Source organism: Rhinatrema bivittatum, chromosome 8 (genome assembly GCF_901001135.1).
Source record: "Rhinatrema bivittatum chromosome 8, aRhiBiv1.1, whole genome shotgun sequence".
Classification (NCBI taxonomy): Eukaryota; Metazoa; Chordata; class Amphibia; order Gymnophiona; family Rhinatrematidae; genus Rhinatrema; species Rhinatrema bivittatum.
In genome coordinates, this window is record NC_042622.1 from 176,468,176 (window position 1) to 176,486,830 (window position 18,655).

The 18,655-nt window shown below is 41.7% G+C and overlaps 1 protein-coding gene across 2 annotated transcripts in view; it reads right to left on the bottom strand.

Annotated features, from left to right (window-relative positions):
* Positions 1-18,655, bottom strand: part of TBX4 (T-box transcription factor 4) — a 113,445-nt gene that overhangs the window by 28,713 nt on the left and 66,077 nt on the right. For both annotated transcript variants that reach the window (XM_029613656.1, XM_029613655.1), the window contains exons 4-6: positions 16,605-16,724; positions 14,933-15,080; positions 239-391 (exon numbers count right to left, since the gene is read on the bottom strand). In XM_029613656.1, coding sequence (XP_029469516.1) covers positions 239-391; positions 14,933-15,080; positions 16,605-16,724 — 421 coding nt within the window. The remainder of the gene's footprint in view (positions 1-238; positions 392-14,932; positions 15,081-16,604; positions 16,725-18,655) is intronic.

Here is an 18,655-nt window from a genome sequence, read left to right on the forward strand (position 1 = left end):
AGACTGCTCAGCTCGTGAGCTTCACATGCACCTGAAATCGTATAAACGTACAGATCGCTGAGTAGAACAAACATGGCTTTTTCTTTTAATTAGGTGGGGAAACACCACCACCTTTTTTTTTTCTTACACAGTATAGAAATGGTAATAGCATGTAGACACCAAACCACAAACTTGCTGCTGTGAACTGGGAAGCTAACGAAGTGCTATTGTAAAGAGAACGGGCTGTTCCATGCCTTACCTTGTGATTCTGATATGATGTTACAGATATAAAGGCAGTCTCTGGGAAGACATGCGTGCAGAAGGCCGTGTTCTTGGAGCCAAAGGCATTGTTTTCATCTGCTTTCACGATGTGCAGTCGCGGTTGATACTTGTGCATGGAATTCAGGATTATCTGCAATGTAAAAGTGCAGCTGAATATACAAGAACTTCAGTGGCTGATCAAATGGCCCTGTAAGCAGTAGGAACAAAATGAACCCTAGCTGCTTTATTTTGTAATATAGGAGTAAAGAAAAAGCCGTGGAGGCCAAAACTGAGCTTAAAAATGAGATCGCTCTTTTGAAGTGAATAGTGTTCTTTTGGCCAACCTTTTCATAGCTAAATTTCCGTCATTAATATTCTATTTAGGACAAAATACGGAAATTCAGGTTTTAACTTCTCCTTGTTTTGGCTATTACCAGTAATGGATTTTGTCTCTTGCTGCCCCTGGACACTGTTGGTGCGGAGGCTGTGTCCCCAGCCAAAGCAGTTTTCTGAAGCCCTAGCCCGATAGATCTCTCTCTCTCAGGGACCTGCAAGTTCTCACCCACCCGCCCTGAGCTCAGAGCTTCAGGGCTGCTGCTATTCTCACGAGATGCTCTCTACCCACTAACCTGCAAGATCCCAGCAGGCTTTTCCCCTATTGAATATAACTGCACTTTCATACAATATCATCAAGGTGGTTTACAATAAAATCTACAACGTTAAAAACCCAGTGATGTGTTAGAAAAGTCAAGGGCAGCAGCACCCACAGACTCTGCTTCATAGTCTGTGCAGAGATTTAAAGATGGCCCGGCCCTCCCCACTAAGGGAGAAGCCATTCACAGCCCAGGGAACTTACCCAGATCTGAAATAGTGCATTGCTGGATGGTAGAGCGTTCCCCATTCCAGCCTGGTGAAAGGTTTGCACCACACACACTGGTATGTCGGCTATATACCGACGGAGCGCACTGTTAACCCACGTTTGGCTGCGTGTTTTTGACGTGCTAGATTTACCACGTATTCAGTAAGGGGTAATAGCGCATCGAAAACGCACGGCCAAACCCCCGAAACTAAAAGCGCCCGCAACATGCAAATGCATGTTGATGGTCCTATTAGTTATTCCTGCGCGATACAGAAAGTAAAATGTGCAGCCAAGCTGCACATTTTACTTTCAGAAATTAGTGCCTACCCAAAGGTAGGCGTTAATTTCTGCTGGCACCGGGAAAGTGCACAGTAAAAACTGCTTTTCTGTACACCCTCCGACTTAATATCATGGCGATATTAAGTCGGAGGTTTCAAAAGTTAAAAATCAAGTAAAAATGTAAAAAAAAAAATTAAAATTGTCCCGCAGCTCGCGGGTTGAAAACCAGACACTCAATTTTGCCGGCGTCCGGTTTCCAAACCCGAGGCTGTCAGCGGGTTTGAGAACAGATGCTGGCAAAATTGAGCATCAGCTGTTAAACTCACTGACAGCCGCCGCTCCTGTCAAAAAAGAGGCACTAGGGACGCACTAGTGTCCTTAGCGCCTCTTTTTACCGCGGGACCTAATTTGAATTTTTTTTTTTTACTGAATCGCGCACACAGGAGAGTGGCCTGTGCGTGCACAGGAGAGCGGGCAAGTGCCCGCTCTCCCTCGACATTTACTGTATCGGCCTGAAAATGAGTTAGACTCACGTTCAGCATCACTGTTATAGAAAATGCATAAAATGAACCTTTAGTACATCTACAGTGGCGCCCAATGTCCTGGCCACTGTTGCACCAAAGAGGGGAGAGAGGTAGAAAATTAGGTCCTTGCTAAGAGTCACTGTAACCCCTCCCCAGCTCAGAATGTTTTTTGCTATTAAAAATCACTGAGTCTCTCTACTAGCAAGGTGATTAATCACATTAATAAAGTAAACTATTAAAGTCTTTCTTGTAAGATCTGCAGTTTGAGATGAATTAATATAATCTTCCCATTTTGTGGTATTCATCTTCTGTTTTACAAAAACAAACAGTTTAGGTGCGGGGATAGATGTGCGGAGGAGGAGGGGGGCGGGCGGTTACTCTCGTGGTATTCATCTTAAATACCGCAGATCTTTGCTGCGTAAAGTGGAGGCACTAATTGGCTGCCTTACAAAATGTTTGGCGGTAAGTGGAAATAGCATGGCCCATGCTGCTGAAGATGAGCCCTCCCCTTCTTCAAAAACCCAGGCGTTGATGAGAAGTACAGTACCTGAATGTTATCCCCTTTGAAGTGCCGGAAAGCGGAATAATAAATAAATAAGCGTTTTCTGTTGGGGTTGCTTGTTTTTTTTCCTGAAAAGTTGTGATATTGTGCTCTCGTGTTCTGCTTTCCTTCATGAAGCCGCCAGAGCCAGGCACCAGAAACAGAAGCTTATTCTGTATTTAAGGTGGATAAGAGAGCAGGTATCTGCCTCTCAGATCTGGCAGCACCTTAGCCTACCACAGTAGCTGCTTCATATAACATTTAAATGTATTTTTTTTTTTTTTTTTTATTGTTGACATTTTCCAGATACATCCAGGAGGGGAATAAGGAATTTGGGACATTTTATAAGCAGCGCATGATCTCAGTTAACTATTTCATTGCTCTGTCTTGGACTGGGGCAGGACATGTGACTGTTTATCTTGTTTTAGAAAGAATATCTTACCCCTTAAACTCAAAGCCTTCCACGTATTAAGGGGAATTTACATGGGTTTATTGCTTCAGGTACGCAAGACTGGTACTGAGAGGGTTTGAAAAGGACACCACTAGGCCCTTTGTTTGAATGTGAAATCAAATAAAGTCAAGCCCAAATAGTGTGGCGCACCCAAGACAGTGTGAATATGCATTATCCCTCCACTTCTGCCCATTTCAGAGAGAAACTCCTGTTTGTCACAACTGTCAAGAGCAATAGCGCTCGTCATTACAAGGGTAGGCATGGCTCCATCACAAAAGCAGGAGAATACATTCTAGGAGGGAGAAACCGAGAGAAAGGGTGAAAGTAAAGCCACTTGAAGGCTGCCGGAATGCTTTGAGTTTCCTAGAGCAGCGTTTCTCCAGCCAGCCCTCGAGTACTACCTCTGCCTCCCCTGGCCAGTCTGCTTTTCAGGATACCCACCATGCATAAGCAGGAGATAGGTTTGTACACAGGGGAGACCATGCCTGTTTATTATGAAGATCCTGAAAAACAGACCGGCCTGGGCTGGGAGTACTCCAGGACCGCTCGAGAAACACCACTAGAGCATCCCAGTATAGACTGGCTTATAATAAACTCTTGTTAGCACAAGTCCTTTTCATCATATAACTCAGACTTAACTTCTTATCATTTCGTCACATCATTAAAATGTGGTGTTTAGAAGAAACAATATATTAGAAAACTTAAAATTGATCCAGTGCATAACTAAGTAAATTCAGTATTCAGCGCCGCTATGTGTGACCCAAATTCCCATAATGTTGCCTGTGTTTGAGACTGAAAGCCTACAATGACTAAACATGGATAGTAGGGAGCTGTCATTAATAGCAGAGCAAGTCTTTGTTTTTATACAACAAATAGGGGTAGATTTTATAAAAGTACACCCACGCACCAGGCGCAAACAAAAGTACGCCGGATTTTAATAGATATGCGCGTAGCCGCATGTATCCTTTAAAATCCGGGGTCGGCGCGCGCCAGAGGCAGGTGTAACTCGTACGCGCCGGCCAGCTGGTCGGCGCGCGATTCCTCAGCCCAGGAGCTGTTTCGGAGGCCTCGGCCATGCCCCCGAAACGCCCCTGGGCTGGAACCACAGCCGTGGCCCCACCCTCAAATGACGCGCCGTCGCAACACGCCCCCCCCCCCCAGGAAAGCCCTGGGACTTACACGTGTCCCCGAGCCTATTCAACATAGGCTTGGCGCGCACAGGGGCAGGGGCAGGTTTTCGGGGGGTATGCGCGTATCCCTTTGAAAATCTGCCCCATAGTTTCTAATTTTAGTAATTCCCCTTTATTCAAGTGGCATTACTGAAGTATGGCCTGAGGGCACATATTAACTTGCTGTGTGCTTTGTGGGTAATTTTCAAAAGTCACTTATGCACATAAAAACTGTTTTGTTTTTTTGCATGTAAGTACTCTTTGTACATAGCCCTGGCAGGTAAAAGTGTGTGTGAACCATGGTTTTATACACACACCGAATAGGTGTTCAGGATTTATATGCATACTTTCAGTTTTTGAAAGTAGCAGTAATTTTGTATTTATATCTTGCCTTCTTTTGACACTCCAGAGTGGGTTACATTCAGGAACTTTAGTTATTCCCCTTTCCCCAGAGGGGGCTCACTATCTAAGACGATTACTTTTAAATAGCGAGTGGGCGTACATGTAGGCACGTATTTTCCGTCTCATGCCAATGGGTGCAACCATTTTATACCCGTGCACGCATATATGCGCCTATGTTATGAAATCAACAGTAAGTGCGTGCACGTGCGCACAATTTCATATGGACGCATAAATGCGTGTGCAAATGCTGCCTCTACCATCCAAATGGTGGGATTTTGCTAGGCACACGCGCCAACGAAACATACCTGTTTCTCCAGTTCATTCCCAGTTTGCCTCAATAAAGGATAGGACTTCCTACCCCCCCCCTCCCCCATTAACCTCCCTTTTATCCTATTAGCCCTGACTCTTCAAACTCTGCTGACTAGCCCTGATTTTTCAAACTCGCACGCCATCCATAGCAGAAGTAAAGTTACGCGGTAGGGGGCCCCCAGCACACAAATAATTATGCACAGGCTTCAGGTTACAGACCCAGACTCTGCCCACCCCCACCCCTTTTTTAAATGTTTGATTTGTGCGTGTATTCATGCGCTTTTTAAAATCCACGTGGCTTACTCCCGACTTTGGCGTGCTTAGGGCTTTTAGTTTGCGCCTGAGGCAGTGGAGGAGTGAAGTGATTTGCCCAAGGTCACAAAGAGTGTCAATGGGATTTGAAGCCTGGCTTTCCTGGTTCCCAGGCTGCTGCTGTAACCACTAGGCTGCTCCTCCACTCAAGCCACACGCATGAAGTTTGTATGTCTATGCTGCATGGGGTTCTGTACATGTATAAATCTCCTTTGAAAATTCTGGCTAAGGTTTGGGGGTAAAAAAGCACTTTCAAGTTTCAGCCTGTGCAGACTGTTTTGAAAATTACCCTCTTTAATTTTTGTATTTCAATAGATATTTTTTTATCTTGCCAACCACAATTTCTCCTGCATTACCAGCCCCAACATCCCTCTTGCCTACAACTTCCAGCTAGCAGACCTAGGTCTACTTTTTCCATAAATGCCAAGAAGAAAAGCACAGATAAAAACATACCCAGGGGAGAGAAGTAAAAGACACCGCAACAATTCAATGCAACTCAAGCCATGAACAAATCCCAAGCCATTTCATGCAGCTTCCTTGAAATGAGCTACATGTAAATGAGAGGGCAAAGCCAAAAAATGGGGGAAAAAACATATGTTCTCTCCTGGCAATTTAGGTATAGGCAAAGGACAAAACCACTGAGAGATTTGAGCACTAATTACACTTTTTCTTTTTCAAAATAATTTTTATGGGAGTTGTTATAAACAAGACATCTGCATATACAGCTGAAAAAACGGTGACTGAAAAATAAGATGACCAACTTACTGAGATGAGTAGCAGCAAGCGATTTGTTCAATAACTGCACTCATATTCCAACTTTGTTAAATTTGGGAATTGCAGAAATGAAAATCTCATCATCAGAAAAAGTAATATTGTCTAAATGTCCATCACAAATCTTTAGACTATAATGTTAGGGGTTTTTTTTTTGCATATTTGCAAATCAGTTTGCTGAAAGATCGCTTTGGTGTTTTAGTTGCTGAAAAGAACTCATACACCCTCTATCATCTTGAACTAGTTGGCCTAGGTAGTACAGCCCCCAATTATACTTTCTATATACAAATCTAGCATGACCTTTATATTCAAAGTCCCCCACTGCACCTACTTCAGACTCATGTGCAACCTCTGTCTTTTTGTTTTGATAGCTAGATAGTGCCTTTTCTAATTTTAATTTTTTATTGAACCAATATAGCACTATAACACAGTCCAAAATGTAGAAGTATCAATACAGCCCAATAAAAACTATCAAGAAAGCAGATTTATCACTTCTCTGTGTGCTACAGCAGTCAAAAAACAATCGGAATGTTGGGAATTATTAGGAAGGGAATGGTGAAAAAAACAGAGAATGTTTTGATGCCTCTGTATCATTCCAAGGTGAGCTGCACCTTGAATATTTATTTTATTTATTTATTTATTTATTTAAAGTCTCTTCTATACCGATAGCCGTTCGCACATCGTATCGGTTTACATAAAACAAATAACTTTTGGGCAGAGCCCTTACAAGTAACAGACGAATATAATTAACAGGAAGTATGGATAATACTGATAAGCATAACAAAAAATTAATAAATACAACAACTATAATATAATAACAATGTACAGGATCCAGCGTTCATAAAGCATTCTTAGTCAAAATTCGGAGGAGGAGGTAACAGGAATGAAGTGTTGATATGTTACAATTCTGTGTGCAATATTGTGTGCAATTCAATATTGTGTGCAATTCTGGTTGCCGCATCTCAAAAAAATATAGTTGTTCTAGAGAAGGTACAGAGGAGGGTGACCAAAATGATAAAGTGGATGGAACAGCTCCCCTATGAGGAAAGGCTTAAGAGGTTAGGGCTGATCAGCCTAGAAAAGAGACATGTGAGGGGGGCATATGATAGAGGTCTATAAAATCATGAGAGGACTAGACTGGGTATATGTGAAGCAATAATATTTACTCTTTCAGATAATAGGACTAGAGGGCCCTCCATGAAATTAGCAAGTAGCACATTTAAAACAAATTGGAGAAAATTATTTTTCACTCAACGCACAATTAAGCTCTGGAATTTATTGCTAGAGGATGTGGTTATGGCAGTTAGTGTAGTTGGGTTTAAAAAATGGTTTGGATAAAAAAAAAAAGGAGGAGAAATCCATAAACTATTATTAATCAAGTTGACTTACGGCTAAATTTTAAATCCCCTGTGCATGGGGAAAACAGGGGTTATGCATGCGGCTGGGCCTTGAGCACATCTTCAAAGGGGCTCGGCCACACGCATAATTCCCGTTACACAAAGAAGGGCCGTGCCCAAGAAAAGAGGCGGGGATGGAGGCGGCTGGTACAGCGGCTGTTTTTTGCTGTGCGGGAGATCGTGCACTCGAGGGCTGCCAGAGCGTGCAACTTACGCCAGCTCAGGAGCTGGCATAAGTTCTACACAAGGGGGTAGATTTTACAAAATTATGCACACGAGTACTTTTGTTCGCTCACCAGGCGCAAACAAGAGTACTCGAGATTTTAATAGATACGCGCGTAGCCGTTAAAATCTGGGATCGGCACGCGCAAGGCTGAGCAAAATTGGCAATCGGCGTGCACCGAGCCGCGCAGCCGGCCTCCGTTCCCTCTGAGACCGCTCCAAAATCGGAGTGGCCTTGGAGGGAACTTTCCTTCCGCCTCCCCCCACCTTCCCCTCCCTTCCCCTCCCTAACCCACCCCTCCAGCCCTATCTATACCCCCCCCCCTACCTTTATTCCAGAAGTTATGCCTGCCGGCACACCATGTTCAGGTCCGGGGGCTGGTCCGGAGGCCACGGCCACGCCTCCCGGAACGCCACGGCCACACCTCCCGGAACGCCCCCGGGCCGGAATCACGGAGAGCAAATCCCATCCGTACGAATTCCATTGCTAACTCAACAAGCTAGCAAATGTAGTAGGCAGATATACCCTGGAGTCGTGACGTCAGAACAGGGGGAATGTCCCTGAGGTTCGCGCCAATGTGGAATTAAAGATGAGGGCGGCGTGTGCGCCCTAGAGGTACCTTGAAGGAGAATGGCGGGAGGCAGCACCAAAGCCAGTCCGGGGACACCGGAGAGGTCAGCAAGCAGACACCGCCGCCGCGGCCATCAGCCCAAGGTGAGCGGGAGGAGCCGCAAGTAGAGAGAGGTAGGCGGGGCAAAGCCGTCAAAGACCGGACGCAACACAGCTAAAAATAGCTGTTGGATTAAAGTCATTAGGTTAGTTGGAACATCAAGCTATAAGAAGCACATCCTTGGGCTGCACTCCAATCTTAATTTAATATCTTTGTTAATAAAATCATATACTCTTTTCCAATATTTTTGCACTTTAAGAAATTCCCATCACCTATGGTAAAAGGATCCTTCCTGATCACACCCTCCCCAAGATTTGCTGCTCATTGAGGAAAAGATTTTTGTGTACCTTCAGTGGAGTAAGATTCCATCTAAGAATATAAAATGCTATACCAGGTCAGACTGAGCATCCATCATGCTCAGCATCCTGTTTCCAAGAGTGGCCAGTCCAGGATACAAGTACCCAGCAAATACCCAAACAGTAAATAAATCCCATGCTACTAAAGAGGCCCATATAATCATTTTCCACTAAATTCACTGAAATAGATGATTTTGCAATTCAAAGAAAACAAAGTTCTGATTGATTCTCATCTAACTCTTTTCCCAGGCCAAAATATGTTTAGGATTTTGGGGAGACATAGGGGTTAACAGAGCATGTATTTTAGAGGTAATTAGTCTCATTTTATGACCTTTAATACAGAACTCTCAAAGGGAGAGCACTCAAAGAAAATCCTGTTTAATCCCTCTCCTTTTCAGAAAATGCTTCAGTTGTAAAAAAACAAACCCCTATCCCTTTCTGGCACTCAAAACATCTCTTTAATGGTTTCTTTCCCATCCCATAACTGCCCTAAAAAACAGAGCCCCTTAGCCTCCCAATCCTTGAAAGCCCATCTTTCCAACCCTGGTAAAAAAAAAAAAAAAAATCCCATTATACTAGTTGGTAAGAAATAAAAATACTTGAAATTATCTACCAGCCTCCGTTTACAGGCTTCTCACATTTTAAAAGTCACCAAAGTGATAAGGTTCAATGGGGTCCTTGGGAAGCATACTTTCCTAGGTAAGCACTTAGGAGTGGATCCCTAAATAGCACTTGAATGGGATCCACTCCCAAGGTATTCTGCTCTAATTGCATCTATTCAGGGAAAACCAATCAAATTTTGGCCTCAACTGAGCAGCCATATAATAAGATTTAAGATTGGGAACTGCTAGACCCTCTATTAGTATAGGTCTATATAACACTGTGTAGGGGTGAGCCCTGAATTTTCATTAACTGTATATGTAGCCCAAAATGGACACCTGGCCTATTTTTCTGTGCACCCTATATTCAGAGATGATGGACTTTTCTGATCAAGCAGCATATGTGCCCGGCTTATCTGTTCTGCAGGGACAGACCATTTGCAGAGTCACCTGCAAATAAAGAAGACTGTTCTCTGTACATACAGAGAAAACATAAAAACAATGGAAGTCTTGTGTGTATGGAGAAACAGATACCCCTGGGCCCCTAGAGATGGCCAGGTTTATGGGCCTAGTAACAAACCAGCAATCCACTATGGAAGAGTTATCAACTAGGAGGTCCATATTCAAAAGCATTTAGCTGGTTAACGCAGAAGTTAGCCAGGCAAATGAATATTTGGGCATGTATCTGGCTAAATCCTAGCTGGCTAATGAATAGGCAGCTAGAATTTATCTGGATAAGTTAGGGGCATTCCAGGTGTGTAACTGGGAGGAGTTGAGTTAGCCAGCTAAGTTATCTGGCTAACTCCGATATTCAAAGTTAGCCGGATGACTTAGCCTGTTAAGTCAGGTTGGGCCTAAGAGCTGTCCTAAAGTTAGCCAGCTAACTTTAAGATAGCTGGCTATATTCACTAGTATAGCTGTATTATTTAATGTACCTCCAAGGTTAGTCTGTTAAGTTTATCCGGTTAACGTTGCTCTCCGGACTGTATCTGAATTTGGACCTCTAGGTGTCAGCCACGGGCCCATGTGTACTGTTACTCTGGCTTGAATCTGACACACCAGAGGGGACAAATAAGCTATCCAAAGTGAGACAAAGGAACCAATCACACCTCTAATCATGGACCTGCTTTCATATGCATTAACTCACTGAATAAGCATAGCTAAGCCCTTAAAACAGCAGGGAACGAAAGTAAATGAGGTTCCACCATCAAGAAGAACACCTTCAGAGTACAGTGCTATCAGCCCCTCCCTGCATTCAAGTTCACCATGATCCCTTCCCCGATACACCTTAGTCTAGGGCTCAACTTGCTTTGTTCCCCTCATGGGACAAGGTGAGCTCCCATCTGGCTCAGCAAAGTGCTGAGACAAATAACATGTGCTTCCCCACAGCAGAGACCATTTCCGTAATCATTTCTAGGACACACCAGAGACAACCTGCAGCAGTGGTGAGATTTGGGGTTTTCTCCCAGCTCTTATCTGTGGGTAGTCAGTTAGACTGTTTAGCTACTTTTGGATGCAAGCCCAAGCTAATGTGATATTTTGTTGTCTTGCTGATTTTCTAGTATCTGCTAAGTATTTTCCTTTTGTACTATTTTCTAGTAACAAATCTTTCCCCCTAGTAATCATTAAGGTATTGTGGCAACTCCTGGTATAAACTATAGCCCTAATACAAATGTTTATTATCTAAGACAAACAGCCTTGTATAATATTCTAACATTCACAGATTGCTGGAAAAAAGATATAGTGGAAGAATAAAGCTAGGCGGCTAATCCCTACAACACTTGGGGACAGCTGTATAAAGCCAAAGAGTTATGCTGAAGGATATTTAAAAAGGAATCAGGAAATTATATTGGCAACATTTGAAACAAGAAATGTATCTTTGGAAAAATGGACATTTCACAGCAGTGATCCATCCCAACCATGACAATGGGTAATAATGCCACTTATCCAAATCTAACAGGAGCACAGATACCAAAAGGTACACAGTTAAACTGAAACAATTTAGCAGGCTAAACACTAATTTTGCCCCTAAAAATTTGAAATGCCCCCATTTAAAGGAAAACTCCTCTCTTAAAGCCTCAGCCATCATGATATGCACATTCATATTCAAAACTTCTGACTTGCTCAAGTTAACTTTGAACACTGAAACCCTAACAAAGTCCTCCAACTTCTTAAGTAACCAGGCAAGGATAGTCTAGGATTATTATCTATAGTGAACATTTCATCAGCAAAAAGAGAAATTTTATATTTCAACTGTCCACAATTGAAACTCCTGATGTCAGGATTACAATTCCATTCTGCTAGAAGTTCCATTGTTAAAGCAAACAAGAGGAGACAATGGACAGCCCTGACAAGTGCTTTTACCCAGTGAAATACAGGCCTTCAGGGAGAAATACATCTTATGGACCCAATGGATAAAATTGGCCCCCAAACCCATCTTTTCAAGAACTCTAAACACAAAATTCCAGTGAACAAGGTCGAAGACTTTTTCAGCATCAATGGCTAGTAAGACAGCAGCTTCATGCTCACTGCCAGAGGCCCATATCAAATTCAAAAGTCACCTAATATTGGAGGTCATTTACTAAGCATTTTTTTCACATAGACACAGAATGGAAAAAACCCTTTAGTAAATAGGTCCTATTGTCAGTGGCTTGTCTTCTCTGAATAAATCCTGACTGATATTCATGTACTAAATCAGCTGTATAACCCCCTAATCTGATAGATAAAATATTAGCCAATATCTTTACATCCAAATTCAACAAAAAGACCAGTCTATAAGAACCACAAACCTCATTGGAAGAGACTGTAATACCTGCCAGATTCATAGAAAGAGACACTATTCAATTCACTCCTGAGAGAGGGATCTTTAACTAACACTCCCACAAATTTATCCCCAAACCTCCTATAACAATTAGCTGAAAACCATCCAACCCAGGAGACTTGTTTTGTTTTAGACTCTGGATTGCCTGCATAACCTCAAATTCAAAAGTGTCTTTATTCATCCTAGGCTGTATTTCAGTAGAAATTACCTGAAATATTCATCAATTACATTATCCCTGATAGAAGCATCAGTACTATAAAGATCCTGGTAAAATTGAGTGAATCATTCTCTAATCTTATCATCAACCAAAAAATTCCCTGTAAGATCTTTAATATGCAGAATATAGTTTTGTTCCTGTTTAGCTTGCAGTTTCAAAGTTAAGAGTTGCCTCACTTTATCATATTCAAAATAGGATTGTCTAACCAAATCAACCCCTAGATTCATCAAAATGCTATAAATTTTGCATGAATAACACCCGCAATAAGGAAAAGGGGTGTGGTTAGGGTAATTTTTTAGTTACCGCACCATGCGCTTCGCATAGGTATTTTATAGCAATACATGTTACATTTATCGCACCCAAGGTATTTTCACTTCATAAGCTGCGAAGTGCTCGGACAGGCATTTTCTTTTTTTGGGCTGCTCCTAGCTAGAGCGAGAGAGACTCTTTATAAGAGTAAACTATTTATATCACTATAGGAGGGTCACTCTCTATCTGGGAGCTATCAAGCTAGGCCGAGAATACATTGTAGAAATCTCATCTTTGTGTACCTTTCCTCATTCCACATCACATCAAATCTTCACTGATGTGTACTGTGCTATTTGTACTTCTCACTGTGAATGTAAAACTGGCCCCAAAATGCTAGGCCACCACCAAAACCTCACCTTGAGTTACCAGATGACTGTCCTATAGTGGTATAAATAGATAACATTCTGCGCTCTCTTTCTCTCTAGTATTGAAAGCAAAGAACATCAAAGGAAAAATTATATTAAACGCGCCTCTTTTTTCTTTAAATGGGTTTCTTGAAGCAAGATCAGATGATTTGAAAAGAAATTGCCTTTCCATTGGAGAGTTAAGTCCTTTAACATTCAAGGACATCGGAAGTCATAGATATTCACAGAAAAGACAATACCATGTTATAAATCAGTCTATCAAAAGGAGACCAAGAAATTTAAAAAAAACAACCATACACGCCCACATTATCACAATAATTCTAATCACCAGCTATACAAGAAAGCAAAACATACCCCCAACCCTTCCCCCCCGCCCCCCCAAACAAGGATCTGTATAACCATGTCCAAGTCAGATCTCCCATGAAAGAATGAAGCCACCCTCCAACCGGCCCACGGATCTGCCACCAAGATCTATTAGAGATGCACAGACATAAACAGCCCTAAAACAAAAAAGGAGGGAGGGGGGCCAGTTTATTAGGTCCAAGATTGCTTAGTATGAGCCCATCCATTTGAAATACATAAAGTCCAATCAACAGATCTTGGCTTTCTTGGTTATATTTGGATTTCTTGGTTATATTTGCTAGCCATTTTAACTAGTTTTATAATTATTGTTATTGCAGAGTTAAAAGGAAACAAACATTTTAATTGCTCTTATCTAATATTAAACAGTTACCAACCCTTTTGCCTGGTAATAAGCAGGAAGACAAAAGATGCAGCCAACAATCCATTCCAATGAGAGGAGAGGAGAGACAGATTTTTAAATAGCCTTAAAATGGTTTTTATGATCCTAAACAACTTGCTGGACAGTCTGGCCAGACCATTTTGGTCTTTGAATTATTTTTTTACCTTCTCACTCATCATAACATAGCAAATATCAGCATGTAAATTAGGAAACAGCCCCCTCCCCCTTTTTTTTAGGCAAAACCTCACCAACTTGAACTCGGTGAATGGCCACAAGCCTTATCTTGTCCACTGAAAGTATCTGCCACACAGAATCCACTGTTACAGTTTTGCCAGAAAACACCACCATCCTCTAGAAAAGATCCATCTACACTCATTTAACAATGAGTTTATATTTGCAATGAACAAAATTAGGAATTTAGGAATGCAACATGGTACCGTTTCTGCCTGTTGCAGAAGCCCTATGGGGCCTCATCTTGTATGCTAATGTACTGATAGTGCAACATGAAGGGCCTGCAGTACATGGCCCTGTCACGCATGAGTCTTATATCCAACATGTTTGGCACTACAAGACGACCAGCTGCTTCTTTTCAGGAACTAGCAAAGGCCAGGGGGGGCGGGGGGGAGGCAGAGATTGAACTAAGATTATTGGGACTGTTGAGTGATTTTTTTTTTTTTTACCCTTTCATCAATGCTACCCAATGGCATAAACCAATAAACTTAAGAAATGTGTATATCCATCACTTAAGAAGTCAAGCAAAGAAAACTTACAAAACAGTATTTGTTTCATTGTAGTGAGAAAATGTGTTTAAATGGATGACAGTTTTAAGAATAATATGAAAGTTATCATTTCTACAGCATTCCCGTCTTTAATTTACTGTATACAGCAATATCATTTAACTGGGGTGTGGAAGCCAAATGTGCTTCCTTAGGGCGGAACTTTGTATCAATTATCCCGTAAATTAGCTCTTCTGGAGATTGAACTTTTGCCACTACAACACTGAATGCCAAAAGTGGAGCCTGACTGGTATATGTATGCTAATAGCAATTGCAAGAATAACATAATCAAAGGATAAACTGCTTGTTTGACATATCAGAGCAGATAACTTATAAATGCACTTTCCTGTACTACCTCGGCAATACCTATGTAAATACTGAATTTTATCAGCTTATCATTAATTGCTCTGCAGAAATGGAGAATAGTTCAAACTTTTAAATGCAAGTGTTGCAAAACAAACTCATATCAGAAATACTGAACTGGAAATAATGAAAAAATAAGCAATTTTGAGCACTAAGCATTTACTTAAAAAGTCGGGTATTGTTTTAGCTTCATTAGTTCTCACTTGGAAAATCAGTTCCTTATCTCTCATTCCTTACATGTCCAAAGGGATCCAAGTGGTTGTTGGTGAGCTTCAGCTTTTGAAACGAGACTAGCTGTCGCATCCAATGTGCTCCTGTAGCCGGGGAATCTGGATGCACATACAGCCTTCCAGGCATGGCTGGCTCTGCCTTTCCAGCCACCATCCTACAAAAACAGTGTACGTTTATTTTCTTAGCTATGCTGATATTTTCAACCTGTTCCCAGACTCTTTAATGCCTCTACTACCTAAATAATTACATTCAATCAGCAATTGACTTTGTATAAATAAAGCAACAGGGCTCTTCCAGAATACATCACAGGGTGCACAAGAACTGGGAGGACAATTAGATTATGGTCAGAAAAGATGATAAAGGGTTACATGTACTAAGGGGGTCTTTTTTTTTTTAGCTGACAGAGTGGCCAAGATAACATGGTAATTTTATCTTGCTAGCCTAAACCACATAATCAGCCAAAACTACCCAGCTCATTTTTCTGCTGAATATATGGCTAAACCTAGCTGAACAAAATGTGTCTAGCTCGATAGAGGCTTGCCATTTGAGTGACCACGACTGAGTAAACAGCTGGTGCAGAAAATCCACCCAACTAAATGAAAAAAACAGCTAAAAAAATGCCGCTGGCCTTACTCTTTTTCTGATGAGCTAAATGTGTGTGCTTTGCAGTTTTATTTGCCCAAATTTAGTCAAACAGGGGGAGGGAAGAAATTAGGTAGGTAGATTTATCTGCTCAGCTCCCAAAGAGGTCAATTTTAAGAGTCACACACGGGTGCACGGGTTTGCCAGCATGCGCACATGGATGCAGCGATTTTATAAAATACGCGCATGTTATAAAATTAGCTATACTTGCATATATGTGCACACGATTTTATATTGAAACGTGCATATGCATGCAAATTAATTGCTTTTATTATTAATCGCTTAACACTTGCATAAAGTGGGGGGAATTTTAGTAGCTACGTGCACTGACGTAATAGCCCTTTTTCCCAGTTCACCCCAGTAAAGGAGAAGACTTCCTAATCCACCTAGCTAACTTGCCTCACTATTACCCCCAACCCTTAAAACCCCGCTGACTAGCGTTTTGTTTTTTTTTTGTTACATGACTTACATGCCGTCCATAGCAGAAGTAAATTTATGTGGTAAGGGACCCCGGTACTCACTTGTGTGCGTAACTATCTGCTCGCTGGATTCATTCTACAGACCCGGCCTGCCCATGACCCACCTTATCTTTTGACAAAAAGATTTTTGTGTGAGTAATGGGAGATGCGCACGTGGCCGCAGGCCTTTTAAAGTCCACACAGCATGTGCGGCTCCAAGTCACGCACGTATCTCCTGGTTTTGACGTGTGCAAAACTTTTAAAATCGACCAGAAAGTTAGCAGAAATTTTTTTAATTCATCCCTATGCTTTCTTCCCCATGGACATAAAACGACAACCAGAACCTGCACGTCAACACCAAAATTCATCGAAAGAATATGTCATAACAGCCAGACGTATAGACAAAAGCACATAAATGTTTTGCTCTCTGTATTGGCAGAGTACTCTGAGAGTCAACTCTTCCATTTTGTTTAGATACCAAAACGCAGTCATTAATAAAGAAGCAAATTAAATTGACATGCTGATTTTTTTTCTGTACTAAAAAGTGTTTAAAAAAATAAGAATCATCAAAGTCTTACCATTTGTTGTCACAAAATTTGTACCGATGATCATCAGCCGGGACAATATCAATCAACAAGATGTACTTGGTCTTTGGGTTCATGCCAGTTACTTTAACCTTGTAACTTGGAAACATCCTCCTTCACAGAAACAGAGTTAACAGAAATAAGCAAGCAGTTATGCATGGTACATTGATAGATAATGCAAACAGAAGATATTGGGGCAGATTTTAAAAGCCCTGCGCGCGTAAATCCTTCCGGATTTACGCGCGCAGGGCACTCGCACGCCGGCGCGCATAAGTCCCGGGGCTTTGTAAAAGGGGGGTGGGTTAGATAGGGGAAGGGAGGGGAAGGTGGGGGGATGCAGAAGGAAAGTTCCCTCCGAGGCCGCGCAGCTCGGCGCGCACAGGCTGCCGATTTTGCGCAGCCTTGCGCGCACCGACCCCGAATTTTAAAAGATACACGCGGCAACGCGCGTATCTTTTAAAATCTGGCTTACTTTTGTTCGCGCGCGCGTATTTTTTTAAGATCTACTCCAAAGTCTGGAAAACTAGTTTCTACTCCTGGCTGGGCCATTCTGTGCTGGGCCATTGTTCAAGGCATTATTCTAGCCCTGTTGTGTTAACTTTGGTCAAAATTCTGAAAAAATAATGTAAGATGGAGTCAAGTTGGTGACTGCCTTCCTGCAGTTCATTGTAGCCTTCAGCTGAATTTTTAGAGTAAACTCTGCATCTGTAACTGAGTGGCCATAAACCTTGTATTATCCAGTGGAAAGATCTACCCTACAGATTCCACTCTTACTGTTTTCTTCAGAAAATATCATCACCCATTAGCAAGTCATATCTACACTCATTGACAATGACTTTATATCTCTAATGTGCCCTTTCTTTTCTCTTCACAACTTATGAATTAACGTTCAAAGGAGTTATGTGCATAAAATTATCATATACATGCAGAGATATCTTGTATTCGTGTATATGCTATGTTATAAACATGAAAAGTGCATGTGTATTTTTGGTTTCATTCGCATATTTACCTGCACAAGAATGGTGTGGTCTAGGGGCCAAATGGTTTGCACATAAGTTGCTATTTTATAAGAGATTTACATGAATACATTAGGCAAATTTTTTGTGCACTCTTACACCTGCTAATTAACTAGCACAATTGATATCTAACGCACCTGCTATCTGCTATTTTTGGAGAGGGATGTGACCTGGGGAAAGTTTAGGGTGAAGTAGTAGGAGGGTGTTTGTGACCAGGAGACCGGTAGTGAACTGGTAAAGGTATCAGCAAACTGGTGATTTCAAGTATGTGCTCATATTTTAAAAAACATACCTACTTTCTCATGTAAATCAGGGTTTTACATACAAGTTATATTTCTTGACACACAAAATATTTGCATGTATGTTTATAAAATAGGAAGTGAATGTACACGCTTTCAATGCATTGCAAATATTTGCGCATACGAAACATACACTCTTTTGTCGAAAGGTGGATATATGCATGGACCAGATATGAGCGGATTATAAAATACTATAGAAGATCTTCATGGCCCCACATATGTGCATATATGGGGCTGTGTGGAAATCTTTGAAAGCTATCTTTTTAGTCTCATAAGGGAGTCATTACACTCAGCCTCTAGTATTTTTCTGAGGCTCTCCTGCATCCTATTCCAAATAGATACAGACCAAGTCAAGCAATGATTTCCTGTAGTTGAAACCATGATGCAACTGACTGGATGGGTAGTTTCCAAGGCTCCTCTTTAACCAGCAGGTAATCTCATATAAATAGTTGCTGGCTTCCCAGTGACTTGGAAAGAAGAGAGCATTGCCAACTTTAGCTAACCTAAGAAACAGGGTTTGGAAATTGATTTAGGAATCAGAGCATGACCTCATCTTTGATGGCAGAATTCACCCAATAGTAAGGGTGAGTTTGTACAAAAGAATTGCCATACTGGGCCAGACTGAGGGTCCATCAAACCTACTACCCTGAATCCAGCAGTGGCCAAACCAGATCACAAGTACCTGACAGGATCCCAAACAGTAAACAGATCCTATGATACTAAAGCCCAG